Source organism: Rhincodon typus, chromosome 4 (assembly GCF_021869965.1).
Source record: "Rhincodon typus isolate 14 chromosome 4, sRhiTyp1.1, whole genome shotgun sequence".
Taxonomy (NCBI): Eukaryota; Metazoa; Chordata; class Chondrichthyes; order Orectolobiformes; family Rhincodontidae; genus Rhincodon; species Rhincodon typus.
The window spans coordinates 71,102,831-71,123,162 of NC_063335.1; the positions used below are offsets into that span (position 1 = coordinate 71,102,831).

A 20,332-nucleotide genomic window follows, 5' to 3' on the forward strand; every position below is an offset into this window, starting at 1 on the left:
ATGATGCTATTAAACAAGGACACTGAAAACTCAATGTACTTATGTAGATTATGTCACCAGTTAGTTAAATGAATTCTAACTACGAACAGTTTTTTTAAAAAACACGTTAAGGCCACCAAAAAATATTTCTTTTCTTGAATATTTCTATCATTGCTTGATTGGGGTCAGTGAGCTATCACAAGCTAGCCTGAGACCAACACAATACATAAACCCAAGTTTTAATTAAAATAACCCAGATGGAAGCAATAGGCACCACAAAACAACACCATTGTTATCTGGGATAGACAGCAAGAACTCCTTACTTTGGGAATTTTGAACGTTCTGAAGCCTCAGAGTATTGACTTGAGGCATGCAAACCATCCTGATAACTGTTGGTCCAAAATCCATTACGTATCACAAACTGCCAACCTGGTCAAGAACCTGAGGGTGAAATTTATCGACATTTTCTGCTTTGTGAGGAGCTCAGTCAGACTTCTGTTATTCCACAGACTGTGGCACAATCAACAGTAGAGACCTTGGGCAGGTTCATCTCACCACAAGCCCCATCACTAACCGTAACTCCACCCTTCCCAAAGTCCTTAGTGATTCACTGTCATTGAACAGGAAAATCAGAATAAGAAAAAAATTACATTCATAATTCTTCACATGCTAAACACTATCTCAATTAATTAATTAGTAAGGTTTCAGGTGGTAACCACATTCAAGAAAAAGCAAAACTCTGCTGCATTACCATTCAGTACAAAGTTGGGCAATTTACATCCAGGAAGGCCACAAACAGCCCTTGGGTGCTTCTAAAACTGGCCTATACTTAGAGCAGGGAAAGCATGCAAGATGAAATGGTGCATATAGAATGCGCTGAATGGGCATAAACAAGTGTTCTGGCATCTGGTTGATCTGCATTGGGAGTTGTGAAAGTAAAACGCAGTTCGGGAGATCTTCAATGGAAGCACTTTGAAGCTAAGTGGAGTACTTCCAGGGAAGATGTTTTAGCCAATGTTTGGATGCAGCAGGCAGGTTCTGCTCAGAGGGTGCAGCTGTCATGTTAAAGGGACAAGCACAAGTGGAGTAGCAGTGAGAATAGCACAAGGTCAGTGTACATTTAAGATTATTTATTAGACTGCTTCAGTTTTTATCGGCTCTTTGGTTTTACAAGTATATACACTCTAATTTCAAAACTTCAATTTATTTCACACTTAAGTTTTAATTGTCTTCATGGAAAGTCAAGCCTTGTGTAGGTTTTCAATTTTTCTCTCAATTAAGGGGCTGACTGCTGTTATTGTTGGTGTCAAGAATGCTGACAGTTCAAGATTTGAACCTGAGTCTGCAATGGCATTGTAATACACTGAAGAGTACAAAGAATACTTACCTTTTAGAGAATCTCTAAAATATTGAAATTTCTTGCACGTACATCCTGTCAACATGCCACATTATACAGTCAGCCACAATTATATTGATACTGACATTCCACACGTCTGGTAAAGTGCAAAGATGAGAGAAGGTTGGATTGTTCCCGTTAGAGCAGAGAAAGTTAAGGGCAGATTTATTATAGGTGTTCAAAATCACAAAAGGGTATTGACTCAAGGCACCAGTGTCAGTAACTCGTGACACATATTTAAGGTAATTGCAAAAGATGCTGGGGATTGAAGATGTGTAAACTCAAGGCAAAACTCAATCTACAACATTATTATTCAACCACTAGACAGTGGTGGTAAGGTAGGGACAGTAATAAACAGGATGTTAGAAATGCATGTAACAAGGGCGATTATAATCTACAAATAGTCGAGGCAAAGAACATGTTCAATAGTGTGGTGGATAAATTCTTGGAGTGTGTACAAGATGGGATTTTAGACCAGTAAGGGAACCAACTAGGGAACAGCCTGTTCTGGATTTGGTAATAATCTTGTCTTGTGAGACCCTTTAAAGGAAGAGTGGCCATAACATGATAGCATTCTTCTTCTTTGAGATAGAAAGTGAAGCGGACCAAACTGACACTATGGTCCTAAACAAAGGAAACAAAGGTGAGAGATACATTGGCTGTGATAGATTGGGTAACTTCACTGAAAGCTGTGACAACAGAAATAATGGCTAATTGTTAAGCAATAAATACATGAATTTCAATGTTATAAATTTCTTTCTCATGCAAAGCACAACAGAAGAAGTGGTCCCACCAAGGTTAGCAAAGGAAATCAAGGTTAGTATTAGACCCAAAGAGGAGTCATATAAAGTTGCGAGAAAAATAGCAAGGCTGAAACTTTAGAACAGTGTAGGATTCAACAAAAGAGGACTAGTAGATTAAAGAGGGAAAAGTTAAAGAACTGGTACAATTAAAAGCAGACTATAAACGTTTCTGTAAATATGTAAAAGAAAATGATTAGTGAAGACAAATGCCAGTTCCTTTCAGTCTAGAACTGGACAATTGATAATGGAGAAAAAGAAATGACAAGTTTATTTATTAAATAACTACTCTGTTCTGCATTCACAGAAGATGACACATATAACTTCTCAGAAATGCTACAGAAACAAGGGTCTATTGGGAAGCAGCAACTAAAGAAGCCTAGTGGGGGAAAGAAGTGTTGGAGAAATTAAATAGGACTGAAAGCTGATAAATCTCTAGGGCTTCATTATCCACATGTCAGAGTACTAAAGGAGGTGGCTGTGGAAACAATGGGTCCTTTGGTCGGACCTTCCAGAATCTATAGAATTTTGGAGCAGTTACAGCAGACTGGAAGGTAGCAAACGTATCTCTGCAATTTTTGTTTTGTAAACAACAGAGGGAGAAAATGGAGAATTAGAGACCAGATAGTCTAACATCAGTAATAAATAAATTACTAGAGTCTAATATAAAGGATGCAATAATAGGACACAGAAAAAAACACCAACAGGCTTAGTCAAAGTTGACATCAATTTACAAAAGGATATCATATTTGACAAATTTTGGTTTGAGAATGTAATGTGTAGAATAGATAACAAAGTCAGTGGATGTGGTGCATTTGGATTTCCAGAAAGCTTTTGATAAAATTTCACATAAGAGGTTATGTGCAACATTAAAGCACATAAGATTAGTGGAATATACTGGCATGTATTGAGAATTGGTTAGAAGGCACGAAACAGTTGGAATAAATGTGCCCTTTTCAGTGTGGACGAGTAGGGTACAAAAAGATTGGTGCTAGGGTGGCCAGCTATTCACATTACATACCAATAATTTGAATAAGATGATTAACTATAACATTTCCAAGTTTCCTGATGACAAAGCTAGGAGGATATGAGAGTGGTGAGGAGGAAGTAAAGAGGCTTAAGGCAGTTTAGACAAATCTCCTTACCCAAGGAAAGATATATTTACCATACAAAAAGAGCAGTGAAGGTTCACCAGACATTGTTCAGGGGAAAGACAAGTTTTTCATAAAAGATTAGGTCAATTATACCTGTATCCACTGCAGATTACAAGAATGAGAGGCTCTCTTATTGAAACATATACAATTCCGACAAGGCTGGACAGACTACATACAGGGACGATGTTCCCAGCTTTTTTCTTAGTAGGGAAGGGATAGTCTAGGATAAAAGGGTCAAAATTTCAGATACAAGATTGGCTATTTAGGACTGAGACAAGAAATTTCTTCCATTAGGCGGTGGTGGCCCTGTGAAGTTCTGTACCACATAAGGCAGTAGAGGCCAAGTCACTGAAAATATTTAAGAAAAAAATTGGCTTATTAACATGAAAGACATCAAAGAACATGGGAAAAAGTGGGATTATGGCATTGAGATAAAGGATATGATCGTACTGAATTGCAAAGCAGACTCGATAGGTTAAATGACTTGCTCTTGCCCCTATTTGTTGATCTTGTTGATGCATACTGATACTCGGGGTCGGGGAGAGGTGGTGGTGTATGGAGGAGGGTGTGTAGCTTGATAGATGCTCAAAGTTTTTCCTTTTAGGATAGGTGAGAATGCAAGTCTCAGCTTAAAATTTAGAGGTCTTCAATTTAAGACAAGGGCAAGCTTCCCCACCCCACCCCTCCCCCGAGTGGGTGACCTGGGAAATTCTCTTCCCCAGATAGCAACGAGGGCTGGATTATTGAATATTTGCAAAGGTTGCGTTAAATAGATTCCTGATTCATGAGGGAGTCAAAAGGTTATCAACAATAGAGAAGGAAAGTAGAATTGAGATCACAATCAGATCTGCCATCATGTTATCAAATAATAGAGCATGGTTGAAGGCTGAATGGCCTACATGTGCTTTTAATCCATCAAGTCAGATATACAAGATCACTTTATTCCCCACAAAATCTGTTGATTGCCTCAGATTATCTACTGATCTCCCTACATTTTCTTTACTGTATTTCTCTCGGTGGACCATGCAGCACCATAATGTGGATCACAGTAAAGCATTTATATTGGCAGGAAGAAAGTTAACTGTAACTGTTGAAAATATGGAAGAAAAAAACCCAGAAAATGCTGCAAGTACTCAGCTGGTCAAGCATCTGCAGCATCCCTACAAAGAAAATCTGAGAATGGAATTTGATGCCATTGTCAAAGTCAGACAACTAACTGCATCTTTCACAATAAGACAGGATGGCCTGAAAGAGTGGCACATTTAGTTGTTATTGTATGTAATGCAGCATTATCGTAATGTAATTATCATAAAAGTTATATGTTCATTACCAGCAATAGTTATGTTTATTGTAGTAATTCACTTTGAGATCTTACGGCCACTCCCCGACAACCAAGGACATTATATTTTCTTAAAGGCAGATACAGCCCTCTAACTGGTTGCGTACCCCTGGTCTGGTGCCTCATTTCAGAGTAGTAGTCAATTTTGGGAACAGCGTATTACTGTTTGAATTGTCAAGTTCATATTTACACAGACCTCAAACAAGTTGCAACAGTGCTGTCATGTATTTTTAATAGGTAGAGATCATTGTAGCGTTACAAAATAAATGGTAATTACTTTGCATTAAATATCAGGGTTTCAAACAAAAACTAGACAAGCTAGATTAGGTAGGAATGACATTAATAGTTCAGAAGTTAAAAGTAGAATGATGAAATGGCAATGAGATGTGCATAATTTAAACTATAATATAAATTATTTTAATGAAATATTTTAACACAATCAAGTAGCTTTACAGCAGATATATTGTTTGTTTCTGTGCCACAATATATGACCTAAAGTCTATAATCATATGAGCTGAAGAAGACTGGAACCTCACAATATGATATTACAACATAAGTTTTCAATTATTTTGCCACTTTTCTGCTCATCATTTTCTGTAAGACTGCAGTTACACGCTCCACCAGAAAGCAGCTTTCTGCTTTTGCAGGGGAGAAATGAATAAAGAGGCAAAGGACAGCAAGAGAGGGTAGAATTAGGGAAGATGAGTGGAGCAGTTTTAAAAACCATTGTAGTGTTTTTAAAAACAAAGTGATTTGCAATGCTACTATTTTGATTCTAAATTTTTCTTGAGTAAAAATATTCAATATGTATCTGTTATTTTTGACTTACATTAGAACAGGTCTGATGGCATTGTTCATGTTACCATAGGCTGCACGTCCCAGTAGTTCTCGAAAACAACTCTCTGCTAGAGCAGCAGGGTCCTCATCTTTATCTGCACTTCTTGATATTGAGGGAGGGTTGTTCCGACTGAAAATAAAGATGCACAGCACATCAAGAACACACTTAGTGAACCAATTTTGCAGTGTTGTATATGATTAAATTCAGATATTATAATTTTTATATTAACGTGGTGAGACAACAAGCTTAGCTGACGTACTCATGTTGCAAGATCTGACCCATAGATCACACCAGTCCAGGGGATGGGACGACTTTCTCATTTCTTTTGCTATTGCACAGTAGTACAGGTTTTTCAACGGTCTTGATTCACCAGGTTCAACATCTCTAATCCTAGCGTTTCAAATCAATTTCACCAAAACTCCCTGCAAATTTAAATCCCCTGCTGCAAGCAATTCAGAAAGCAAACTGTACGTTAGCCTTTATCACAAGAGTACTGGAGTACAGGTGCAAACAAATCTCATTTCATATGTATAGAACATGGATGAGACCACACCTGGAGTATTGAGTGGAGTTCTGGTGCCCTTGCTTAAGCGAGGATATACTTGCTGTAGAGGGAATGCAGTGGAGTTCACCAAACCGATTCCTGAGATGATGGGACTGCCTAATGATAAGAATATGAGGAAACTGGGTCTATATTCTCTGGAGTTTGGAACAATGAGGGCTCACCTCAGAAACATCCAGAATTCTTAAAGAGTTAGACAGGGTATTTACCCTGACTGTGGGATCTGTAACCAGGAGAAATAATCTCAGAATAAAAGGACTGAAATAAGGATTAACTTCTTCACAAAGAGCTTGGTGAATCCATATAGGATCTCAATCTCCGTCTTGTAGTTACTAATGACACCAAGGAACATGGGCATAGTACAGAAATAAGGCATTGAGGTATATGATCAGACATGATCTGGATCAGCAGAGCAGGCTCAAAGGCTGGAGAGCCTGCTCCTATATTCCTAGTAGAAACGCAAGCATGTTTACAGCACAAAAGAAAGCCATTCCACCCATGGTGTACGTGCTACCTCTCTGCTAGAACAGCTCAGCTAGACCCACTCCCTTGCCTTTGCATCAATTATCCAACTGTGTTTTGGAAACTATGATTAAATCTGTCTGACCACCCTCTCATGCAGTGTATTTCAGGTTCCAAAAGGTTTCCTGACATTGACAAAAGAAACAAAAGCAATCAATCGCTTTAAATCAGTGTCCTCTGGTTCTCAACCCATCTGTCAAAGGAAACAGTTACCCCTTTCAGCTTTGTTCAACCCCCTCAGATTTGGAGCACCTGCGAAAACTCTTCTAACCTTCTCTTCAGCTGAAGAATCGAGTTTCACCAATCTAGCCTTGTTGCTGAAATCGCTCATCCTTGCAACCATTCTCATACATGTTTTCTACACCATTCCCAATGCTTTCATATCAATTTCTAAAGTAATCTGAACTGGGCACAATACTGCAGCTGACAAACTGAAGTTTTATAAAGATTCGTCATAGCTTTGCTGCTTTTGGACTCTCGGTCTCTCCATATAAAGTTCAGGATCCTGTACGACTCCTGATGAATACCTCAGGGACACTTCTCTGATGCATTCCACATGGCATGCCTCAACAAAAAATCAACTTTCCTTTTCTGAATTTAAAGAAAACTTTTTGGGGTAACTGCTTATTGATGAAGCTTGGGCCAGAATCCCACTTGGCGATCAATTAGCATTGTTTCTCATACAGTACAAATTGTTGTTCCCTGAGAAAATTAGTTTTCTTCCATCTGCCCTGATGAATGTAACGCAAAAAACTTTGAAATATCTCTGTTTGGAGTGCCCAAATCCTGTATTAGCAAACCAACATTTGCACTCCAAATTGTTTACATCTCTAATTCTCTTCCAAACTTGCTCCTCTATCTATTCTTTTCATTGGTGACCCATATCACATTCCCAGTAGTGAATAGATCGTTTCCAATTGCAAGACTTATTAAATACATCAGCTGAAATACAAGACATCAAATATCACACACAGCCCAAATAAATCACAATGCTGTAAGCATGCTATTATTAGCTTCTCCTGCTGTTACAGCTACAGCAACAGCAGCTCAGGAAGGAGAGACGGATGAAGTGTGGAGGAGTATGGGGAGAAAGACATTCTGACATGTACAATTTCCTTATAGAAGTTTTTCCTTTAACATTGTATTTTTCACACAAGGTTGACTATCAAACTGTCTACCTTGTTCTCCTTTCCAGTAGTCTGCTTACACCTCCTTCCAAGATCATCGAAATAAAAAAATGGACCAGCGACTGAAGCTGCTACAACATCTTACTGTTCCTACCACTTCATCTGCTTTGCCATATATACCTAGATAGACGGGCAAAATTCAGCACCTCTAGAACCCCTTTTATTATATTTATACCTATTTCATATATAAATATAAGCACCAAATGCTAAAATAGCACAAACACAATTCAACTACTCAGGAGGTCTCATTCATGTCCAACACCTAGTGCACTCTTCTAGCACTACCATCAACCAGGAGTCAGGAATAAAGCTAATCATGACTTTGGAATGTCTAAAATAGCTTTACAGTAAGTACTTTTGATTTGTTGACAGTTTAAAATAAGTGAAACGTGGTAACCTATTGGCCAGCAGCAAAGTCCCAGAAACAGTAAGAAGATAATGTAATATATTTTAGCAGTGTTGATTTAGAGATGTGTATGAGCCAGTACACTGGGAAAACTCTCCCTGCATCACCTTCTTATTCAAACAGCTTAGTGGAATATTTCACATCTGCCTGAAAGGGCAGGGAGCATCTTGATTTAATGTTGTTTCAGAAATGATGTGGTCTGAATGGAGTCGAACATATAACTTCCATTGCACGGGAGAAGAGGGAAGACACAGACGGAGAGGTGGGGGGAGAAAGAGGGGGGAACACAGACGGAGAGAGGGGAGGCGGCGAGACTCAGAAGAGAGAAGCAGTCATGTGGCATAGAGTGAAGGACGAAATAACAATACTTCATTTTTAAGACAATAACATTAGAAGAATTTGACATCCACACAGATTCCAAAAGGAGGGATAGCCGCAAGAATAATATTAGTTTACATAAACCAAATCGGAATTTGATAAAGAAAGGCATGTTCAAAAAGATCTACACTGTATATTGATAAGTCTCTTCAGGATCCAAAAAATGTATAAAGTGGATTTCAAATGGGCACCTGCAGTTAATGATTGATAGCAAAATGTTTAGTTCGTCTATAGTCTACAACTGTGCAAAAAGTATGTCCTCATTTTTTTTCAACGGACAGCAAAATTACAGCACAGTGAGTTACTTAATAACACCAGTCATTATAACTGCATTTACTTTACACAGTACCCTTACAAGTTAGATAGATCTTCAGAGTGAACTGAAGCAGACCATGTTCAAATACAGCAAAATCTGATGATATCAGTCTTGATCTGGCAAGTAGCAATTAACATCAGCACCACTCAAATGTTAGGCAATGATCGTCTCCAAAAAGACAGAATCTAACCACCATCCTTTTGACACTAAATGGCACTACCATTATTGAATCCCCCACTATCAATATCCAGGGGGAGTTAGATTTTACCAGGGACTGAACTGGAAAAACCATATAAATACAGCAGCTACAAAAGCAGATCAAAAGCTCAGAATTCTGCAGCGAGAAGCTCACCTCCTTACACCCCAAAGCCAGTTCATCGTCTACAGGTACAAGTCAGGAATGTGATGGAATATTCCCTGCTTGCCTGGATGAGTGCAGCTCCAACAGTCAAGAAATTTGACACCATCTAGGACAAAGCAGCCTGCATGACTGGCACCAAACACATAAGCATTCACTTCCTCTACTACCAATGCACAGTAATACGCACCAAGAGTATACAAGATGCACTGCAGAAACTTTTCAAGGCTTCTTAGATAGTACCTTCCACACCCACATCCACTACCATACCACCATCTCAAAGTTCCTATCCAAGCCATTCACCATCTTGTTTTATCAATGCCACTGGGTCAAAATCCTGGCACTCCTTCCACAAAAGTGAGGGTACATACACCAAATGGACTGCAGCAGTTCAAGAAGGCAGCTCACCACCATCTTTTCAAGGGCAGTTAGTGATGTGCAATAAATGTTGACCCAGATGACAACGCCCATAACCCAGAAGCTTATGTTTAAAAATCCTGTACAAAAAACAGAGCAAAACTATTTCCAAGGGCCAGGATATTATTCGGCATATCTAACATCCAAATACCGCCAAATAGATGTAGTCCCATTTAACGTTGCCCAGCTTATACTATTGTGTTTGATACAGTTCTGTATTGCCATTTTCATTTTTGCATTGTTTGTGTGTCTTGTCAGGGTTCACTGCCATCTAAAATCAGTGTCCGGGACCGCAATGCCTGCATCACAGACATATACTATGTTCCGGATGTGAAGGAACCTTACCTCTCTCCTGTCACTGTTTCCCAGCTTCATCCCCCAACATACTCCACCTGGCCTTGTTTCATCATCTCTCTCCCACCCAGAGGTTGTAAACATCTGCCAATATCTGGAGGCTAGTCGATCTAAAAGTGGTGGAGTATTCCTTTTTTCTTTTATTTTTAAGTTAAAAATATAGGAACTTAGCAATTTCAATTCCAGTAAATACTGTATTGAAGTTTAGAGGATACAGGTACATTCTAAATTTTTTTCTCGGCTAAGGAAGGCCCGAAAGAACCTAAACCCAGTTTTAAAATTGATCCTTATGTGAATCAATGCTTCACTTAAAGTTGTGATTTTCAGAACTCATTCTAAACTTTAAGTGAGGGCACTTAAAGTGCACCTGCACTATCTTAAAAAAAAACAAAAAACGTACAACTTCCATGTGGAATTACTGGAGGACTGTGAATGTTTCGCACTGTAGTTTCAAGAAAGTATCAACATAATTGACGTACAGCTGATTGCCACGTCCCAAAAAAAAAAGCACAAAAACAACTGAAGAGTATCTTGTCACTATTTTGCCCCTTAAAGAGACAGCAAGAGGTGAAGATATCAACAAATTCAAAAGGTACATGCTTGAGAAAAACATTTCAATCAAGAACTGGTTTCCATCACAACTGAGGAAACCAGCCATGCTTGGCACAAATGCAGGCTGTGTTGCATTTTCCAGAAATAATCCTGCCTTTTCCTCTTTTTAGTCAATTACTACTGTGTAATCCACCAGCAAGCATTAAAGAGTAAAGTTATGGACTTTTCTCATGTAATGAATGTTAATATGGTAAACTCCAATTTAAGCAAGAGTTCTTCAGCACTGTTTGTTTAAATCCTTAGTTGACAAACTCCATGCTAACTATGCTGAACTAAACCTCCATGCTGATGCAAGGTGGTTAATTCAAGGGAAAGTCTCGCAAAGATTTTAAAGTCTGATGTGATGATTTCAGACTTCTCTTAAATCGAGGAATGAATTGTGCAGTGAGTGAATAGACAATTTGTGAATGCTCGACTAAGCTCCTTACATACATAACATTAAAAGCGAACACGTTGAACTGTGAACTGCAGTGAAAGATCTGCGACTTAGCACATACGATCAGTGCTATGAATACATTTCAAGTGGAACCGGAGTCGGTGATCCTCTCAGTTAATAAGTAAAAACAGTATAACACTTCCTGAATCTGGAGATAATGCTGGAGAAAAAAAATGAAAGACAAAGAAAAATAGTCCCACCCTGAAAACCTGAGAAAGCTAGCAGAGTAATTCAACAGGCAATTTCAGGAATTCAATGTGATGGAACAAATTGTCATGTTTGTCTCAAATCTATTTCTTCAAATAGATATAGGTGGATTAGCTACCAAATTCTATCAGGTAGGATCAAATTACTGCAGATGCTGGAATCTGTACTGAAAACAAAAAGTGCTAGAAATCACAGCGGGTCAGATAGCATCCCGAGACACAGCATGTTAACATTTCAAGTCGAGATGGGAATTCCAGCACTTGTGTTTTCTATACAGATTCCATCAGATATTTGATTTGCTAAGTGGTGGAGTAGATATGGAGATAGTTACTGTGTAAAATGATATTAAGCTGAAAGTCAGATTAAGGGACAGAAATTTTGAGAGACTCATAAACAGAGAAAATTACTCCCATCATCCAGTGCTCTTAAATTGAAGACTTACTTTGACTCCACTTACCTCAGAGGCAGCATTCTCCTAAATCAAGATAAACAGGATAATGACTCTCAGAGACACCCATTTGATACACTGTGACTAGCATTTCAAAATACAACACAGACTTTAAGGCACTGACAGATAATGTGCAGTCACAGGTGTCACACAGACTTGATGTGTTGCACGCAAAATAAATAAATCATATACATTTGGTTTTAGATTTACTTAACACTAAAATTAAACAGTTTATTCTACATTTTCTTTGGAGTAGATCCTGGGCTGCACCTTAATTCGACAGGTGACCCCGCTTTAAAAAGGTTGCAGACCACTGAGCTAAGCTAAGCTACCGGCAAAAGACATGGTGATTTTACACTTAAGACATGATAATGATTCTGTGAATTTCCAGCTCATTCAGAACCAAATTCAAATTTCGCATTGGAACAAGTTGCACTTATCTCAAAAACAGGAAAGATTCAGGCATTTAGCCTAGTGGATCCCCCTGCAAGGCATGTGATATGCACGAACAGCAATAAAAACAAACAAGTCAAAGCTGAAGACACATTGAAAAAAATCACAGCAAATCAAAACTCAGTTAAATCAGAGTTGTAATAATGGAAAGGGTTTGGAAATACTAACACTGCAACCAAGATAGTGTGTTCTTTTACTGCCACAACTAACAGCTTTGTCTCTCAATCAAATCTCAAACTCTCAGGTCAGCTTTTTAAAAACACAATGATCAAAACTTGGTGCAGTAAATCCAATTACAAGATCTATCACCAGTATGAGGTCCAGATCTCAACTTAATATTTCTTTAGTTTCAAATAGTGACTTGCTGTGTATCTCACGACATTTGGTTTTTAATTTTCAACTACCTGAATGTCAAGATTCAAAACACAGTGGCAATAGGTAAATTCACCACACCCTCCCCCCACCAAACACCAGCAACAGCCTGTGAGAAATGGAAAAGATGTGGATGAAAAACCTGGAAAGGTCAAACACGTACAATGTTCGATGTATAATGGTTCTTGTGGTCTGAAAAGTTCACAAAGTAGGCACAGAATAGTAATAAAGCATTGATATAATTGACTTGAAAATAGCTGAAACTTGCTTCAGACTGAGGGTCTTGTTTTTGAAACTTCCCACTGTACAATTGCGATTCTGGTCAATTTTGGCTCCATTTCTTTTCATATCTAATTTTGAGAATAAAGCCTAAGCAGACAATTAAAGTGTGACATTTTTCTCTTACATTTTCCCAATACTGTTTGCAGCCATAAACATTCATGTTCAGTATTTTTTAAAAAAGGCACCTCCGATAAACATGGTAATCATAGGATGAGCAATTCTATGACACCGAATATGGAAATCACTGTAGGTCAAGTGTAACCACCTTCTCCTAGCAGGGAGAAGCTCAGCATGAGAGAAATCTTCAACAAGCTAATTCAAATATACCCCAAGGTAAAGTTTGGCACACATAGACATCTGATCTATGATTTATAACACTGCGCTCAATGCAAGGTCAGGGTAGGCAGTGCAGTAGTCGTAATGTCAGTAGGTTAGCAAACCAGAATTGCATGTTAAATGTCCTGCAAATACAGGTTCAAATCCTACCACAGTATATAGTGAAATCTGAATTCAATAAAAATCTGAAATTAAATCGGTGACCCTGTGATCACGTAACCACTGCTGATTGTCACAAAGACCGCATAGCTCAATAATGTTCATCTGGGAAAGAAATCTGCCATCATTACCTTTTCTGGTCCACTTGCAACTCCAGACCCACAAAACTCTTCACTGACCCTGAAATAGCCTAGAAAGCCACTAAGAATTTTGATTCAACCAAATCAAAAAAAAAAAAAAGAGTAATGAAGCCACCCAGACCACCAGCCATCGACCTATGCACAGAAAGAAAAATGGCAATTGCAGGTTTGAAACTATATAGTCTTTACTTCACAATCATGAAGGCAAAATCCTGAGACTTCTAACAGCATTTTCGGAATCCCTATAGCCAAAAGGTGGTAGCCAGCAGTTCAATGTCACAGTTCACCACACTTTTTCGGGAATAGGAAATAACCTCTAGCCTCACCAGTGATGTCTATACCCTATGGAGGAATTAAAAATATGCCCAATTAAGCTACAGATTATTTTTCAGATTTCTAATTATAATAAAAGGGTAATTTTGAAAATAGCAATTTTAGTCCTTCAGTAAGCTTTTTCAAAAAAAATTCATCAGAAATAAAGGTGAGCAAGACACTGCTTAGTATTTGTCAACATAAACAAATGCAAAAACTGTAACATACCCTGGAGAGGTAGTTTCCAGCAAAGTATCGACGACTGTCTGTTGTAACAAAAAAACCATGTCATTTTGTACAAGTTTTAACTACATTCAATTTTCTTCCCTCCAGGCAGTTTGTTTTCCTATAGCTTCTAATACAAATGATCGTATTTTCAATTTGACCATAAAGCAGGGTTTGTAATTTGCAAGCAGGGCCTATAATTAATGTTGTGATCAATTCTATTCATAAGCAAACTGTTCTTTAAACAAATGCCTTCAAACAAACATCTTTCACTTTATTGGGCTGAATCACTATTCTTTAAAATTTCATAAAAATTCTGCTAACTGAATATGACTGCATTTTCAAATTTAAATAATTAATTCAAATTCATGTTTAATTTGAAAACCTTCAAATTATTGAGATGATACATAGTAATCACAAACTAGTAAACAGCATAAGCAAATGTTAGTTCAGATTCCTTTCCAGTCAATATTGAGCCATTCATAAAAAAAATTACAAAACACACTGTTGTGAATGCTGATAATTGGTATCAATAAGTTATGCCTATGCTCTATACAGAAAATCCAAACAAATTAAATATGACATCAAGTACTCACTAACCAATCAAGGCATTCTTGCTCAACCATGCAAAATTACATAAAACAGAACCACACAGACAGAAAGCATTGTCAAAGAAACACTGGTAATTGAGCTGGGAAATGAGGCTTAGCGCTGATTAAGATGGGAAATAAAGAGTTGGTCAGGTATGACATTGAAATTGGAAGCAGTTACAACTTGAAAACAGAAGAAGTAAAGCTTGAAGTTTTGCTCAGTGAAACAGCTCTAGAACCGGAATTTCTAGAGAAAGACACACCTGCAGCAATGAAATAATCCTAACAGTGCTCACAATCCACAGCCCAAGGGAATCCACTACCTCCAGAATTTCAGCAGAATACAGATGGTGACCCCCAAGGAAAAGCACTATTACATGCAATCCAAGACAAATTTGAAGTGCCAGGCCAATATACTAGAATTCAATTTATTAATTTTATTCACTTCTGATTCATAAGTCATGCTGTTTGTAATGATACTTGTTGTATTTACAACAATGTACGTAATTCAACAGCCAAGTAAAAGGCTCAACAATAATATGGAAATACCAAGTGCAGACTTATTATGAACCAGTTTGTTTGACAAGGAAGAGGAGCTTCTATCACGTTTAGAGAACAGAGACACCTTGTTCTGTGGTAGTTTCATAACATATTTATTTTGTGCCAGCCTATCAATTTCATCTGAAAGGGAAAACAGAATGAAGGGATCACAGTGATAGCCTTCAAATCTAACTAAATGCATCATTGAGACAGCCTTGAAAAAGAGAATTATTTGAAGGGAAACTCAGAAGCTAAGTTAAATATCTAGTATTAATGTACAGTGCATCAATTTTGTAGGCAACTTTAATATTTCAGGAGCCATTTCCTCATTTATGCTCTGGAATTTGCATTGCAAAACTAGCCATGTTGGACAAAGAACAGATACAGACTGCTGGGTAAAATGGGCCAAATTTCCAAGGAGTAGCAATCTTTCAGTATTTCAAAGGAACTGAATTCCTAAAGGAACACTGTTTTGAAGTTTTCTATCAATAACACCTAACTAATCTTTTGAAAATACTAATCAAGTTTCAGAGCTCTAAACCATCAATCAAACCTCTGTTTGCTCTCCAGCAAATTCCATAAACGTTTGATCATGTTTTTTCCCCCCCTCAGATGTTGAAAGTACATTAGGCAGAGTTTTAGAGGAGAGGTGACGACATAATGCAACACTGGACTGTTAATCTGAAGACTAAAGGTAATGTCTGGGGACTGGGGTTTAAATCATGCCATGACAGATGGTGTAATTTGAATTCACTAAAAATCCGGAATGAAGCGTCTAACAATGACCATAAACCCATTGTCGATTGTCGGAAAAACCCAGCTCATTTTTCAATAATGTCATTTCAAAAGGAAGCTGCCATCCTTACCTGGCCTATATACATCATCAGATCCACAGCAATGTTGCTGATTTCTAACTGCCCTCTGGGCAATTAGAAATGAACAATAAATTCTGGTCTAGTCACACCCGTGAGCGAATTAAAAACAAAACACTGTGGACTCTACATCTGAACGGGTAGCAAAAACCGCCAAAGATTTTCTTGCCTAAACTCTTTCTAATCAAATAGTTCAAATTATAATAGCCATTGTGACTTTGAAACAATTTACTCAGACAAGACAAAATAATTTCACGTATTCCTTGCTCAATTTAGGCACTAGGTGAATATTTCAGTTCAATGTTTTTCCGTCCTTCTTCCTCTTCTCAATTCAAGTTGCTTATTTGTAACTGAATTCTAGAATACTCAACATGTGTCTTCTCTGAAATTACCTTTTTCTTCTTCAAGATACAAATATTGAACCAATGTTTAAACTATTTCTGACATCTAAGGACCCACTTTTACATCTATTTCAACTCTTCTTCTATTGATTTCAAATTAAGTTGTGTTAACTGTTGCAATGCACTGAAAGACTTCTCTTTCTTGGAATACTTTAGCTACAGGCAGTTATTTTAACTTTTCAGTAAGCACAGAAAAGGTGACTGAGAAACATTATTCATTTAAACTCTGGTCAGATTCTACATACTCTAGCTATTTGTTGAGAGCTGAGACAAGGGTGAAGTTGGTCAAAAGCACACAGGGTGGAAATAGATGATCTTAATGACAGTGAACATTTCTTAATAGGAAGCACATTTCAAGATCAAACCTGGCAGCAATGTTCCCAACAATCTGGTTCAGCCTCAGCTACAGCTACAGAGGGCTAAAGTAAGTGAGGTAATAGTCTTTGGAACTAACATCAATATCTTCATGTGTCCCAAACAACTAATTGGAAGAAATCTCTACTTATGCAGTACAGATTTTGGACAAACACTCTGACAATTCAGAGACAATGATAAGCTTGACAGTGATGGTTGAGATACAAGGCTGGGTGTCATTAGTGTGCATATATTTGAAAAATACACCAGTTTCCACGTCAGTTGCAGATGAGAAGTAGGAGGGGGCCAACAATAAGTGTTACTGGTGAAATCTGCTGTTCCAATGGACTTTTGCTTCTTACTGATATTTTAGTGAAATAATACAACTGTCTGCATCTAATGATGCCTTGCTCAATTCTATAAAAATGCGAAGTAGTTTAACATTTCTGCTGACATACTTTCAATTCATCACTGAACAAACGTTTAAATTGGTGAGATATTGAGCATTATTAAATTTACATTTTTTAGCTTGTGATTATTCCCACAATTTAACAAAAGGAAATTATGAACTGAAAAATTAACACCTTGAGGTACTTGAGCAAAGCCGCAATTAATATAAATTGGGGACCATAATTTTCATTGATTGGTATGGCAAAGGATCCTCATTCTATTTTGCACGATTTTGGAACGGTGGCTGCACTGAAGAGTGATGGTCAGGACGCATTCACATTACATCCTGCTAAAGGTAAAACTTGTGAACTGGTGCAAGAGAATATATTTGCCAAGACTCTTCTTTTTAAACTAATAAAGGTAATCACATGGATTCAAGATTTTATTTTTCAAAGATTTAGCCTAACTCATTCAAGGTAAAATATTACGTTCTGAGACAGGGTGCTAGACTGGGGAAGGAGAATATGAAAGTTACTTCCAAACCATTTGAAAGTACTTTGGTCTCTAATGCAGGATAAATCAAGCCTTGGCATTGTTTCTAAAATTGAAACTGGTGAGAAATTGATATCAATTGCTCGTTCATGTAATTAAGGGAAATTTTACAAGTTTGAGTATAATGAATCTTACTTAAAAGAGAGAAGTATAGTCTGTTGCACAAGGATCAAAACTTGATTCAATAAAGTAAGTACGATCTACGGTGATCGTGTCATGAGTAGGATCTTGTAGGAGACAGAATTAAAACTACATCCTGGCAACAATGCTTGTAGTCACGAACCTGTAAGTTGTTGCAGATATGCAATAAACTACATCTTGTTTACTTGACAATACCTGTCATTAGACCAGAGGCTGGCTACCCTCACACACAGTAGACAGTAAGCTATTTACAAGATGTGGAAATCAATACACGAAGTTCCAGCACCTTCCTCTGCATCAAGATAAAATATTTTAGAGAAACAACACTGAATAGTGGACTGACAGAATGTGAAGAACACAAGAAAATAAGAAATAGAAAGAGTAGACCATTCAGTCTTTGGAGGACCCCCCATCCCCTGCCGAAGAGAGAGAGAGACATCCCCACAGTGACAGGGACATAGGAGCAGCACAGAGCAGAGTCAAGCTGACAAAAATCATAGGAGAGTTGACAGGAAGGGAAAAACATGCAGCAGACACAGGGATACAACAGGACTGATCAAGACAGAAAAACAAGTGCAAGCCTGAGAGAGGGATACATTTCTGTCAATAAGGAGACAGTCCTGCCTTAATAGAAGATAGAAAACCAATATAGTTCTGAGGGGGATAAAACTCTGATGTTACGCAACAAGGACACAATTCAAACACATAGTATCCAGAGAGGGAGCCGGTCATTCAAGTCTTTCCTACATGATGAATAGAAGACCCCTGATCTTCTACTTTAACAGCACATTTTTTTGCAATGGCCACATATCTATTCATGTATGTAGTGTGTAGACATCTGCTGATTTCAGTCTTGAATATACTTAACAAATGATCATCAACGCCTTCTCAGGCACAAAATTCCCCAAGATTAACCACTAAGTAAAGGAATTCTGCCTCATCTCAGTCTTAAATGATCTATCCCTTGATCTGACACTGTGTCTTCTGATTCTAAAGCCAACATGAAAAAACATCTTTCAATCACTGTTAAGAACTTTGTACATTTGAATGGGATCACCTCTTATCCCACTAAAATGCAGACTATAAAGGCCTAATCTATACTTCCACCCCTCCCCTCATAGGGCAATCCCTTTGTGATGATACTGTGCCTTTAAGAGATGTGTTCTGTCCCATTTCACTTGCAGAGGGGTGTTGTCAAAGTGGCTCAAAAGGCCTCCTTCAGACAGGCTGTTGGTAAACAGCTTTTACTTCTCCATAGGTTGTTTTAAAAAAGTAGAAAGGTTACAATCTGGGGGGTCTGGTCCATGACACCTCCTTTCCCACAAATTCATCTGGTAAATATTTGCTGCATTCCCTTTATGGCAAGCATAACTTTTAAGGTAAGGAGCCAAAACTAGGCATTACTGCAAAATACTCCAGGTGTGGTCTCAAAGTTCAAGTTAACTGTAGTAAGACTTCGTTACTCCTTTGCAATAAAAGCTAACATATCATTCACCTTCTTATTGCTTACTGTACCTGTTTGCTAACTTTCCATTAACAATGGCTCATGAACAAGGACACCCAAATTGCTTTGAAGTTCAACTCTTCCCAAACTCATCTTTTAAGAAATAGTTTGCATTTCTGTTTTTCCTACCAAAGTGGAGAACCTCAAGTTTCTCCACAAGGCATTCCATTTGACAATTTTTGCCCATTCACTTAGCCTCGTCATATACTTTTGAAGGATACCTGCACTTTTCTCAAATCACATTTCTACTTGATTTTTGTGATAATTGCAAACTTGAAAATATCCACTATTCACCATAAGCAAATCATTGCCACAGATTGTTAATAATTGGAACCCAACCATTAATCCTGAGGTATCCCATTAGTCACAGCGTGCCAGCCTGGAAATGACCCATTTGTTACCCTAGAGAAAGGTAATAAAGCTGTGCAAGTGTTGAAACAGTGGGTTTAAAATGACGCCAAAAAAGATGTCCCACATGGCTCACATACTCAGATCTCAAAGTCTTAGTGGCTGCAATGGACCATTATTTCCCAAAATATTGCCCATTGTGGAACCAGTCAAGGCTTGAAAATTGTTGCAATCCTTTGGAGAATGTTTGGGCTAAGAGGGAAAGACATTGAATGCAGGGAAGGGAGTCAGCCATTTTTGCCTTGGAGCTCACAACCCCAAAATTTCAAGTCCTGATCCCTTGGGGCTCAATCCCCATTTTGGGAAGCCCTGTAATAAATGGGGTTGAATTTTTTTGAAAAATTACAGTTCTAAAATTGTAGTTTTAGACCATTTCACCAAGAGACAATTGTTTTGATCTCCAGCAGTTTCCCACATGAATTTGAAGTAATTCTGCAGTTTTTGCAGTCAGCTGACAGAGAATAAGTACTAAGAAAAAGGCCATTAATCCCCTGCAGTTTGCATTGTTGCTAACTCCATTAAGAGACCGAATAGATTTATATTTATTCAGCGCTCCCTTGTGGCTTCCAAATGTCTTAAAGCACCTCACATA

At 38.0% G+C, this 20,332-nt stretch overlaps 1 protein-coding gene across 5 annotated transcripts in view; it reads right to left on the reverse strand.

Annotated features, from left to right (window-relative positions):
• efr3a (EFR3 homolog A (S. cerevisiae)) overlaps nucleotides 1–20,332 on the reverse strand; it is a 183,425-nt gene that overhangs the window by 79,320 nt on the left and 83,773 nt on the right. For all 5 annotated transcript variants that reach the window (XM_048595631.1, XM_048595629.1, XM_048595632.1 and 2 more), the window contains one exon: nucleotides 5,498–5,635. In XM_048595631.1, coding sequence (XP_048451588.1) covers nucleotides 5,498–5,635 — 138 coding nt within the window. The remainder of the gene's footprint in view (nucleotides 1–5,497; nucleotides 5,636–20,332) is intronic.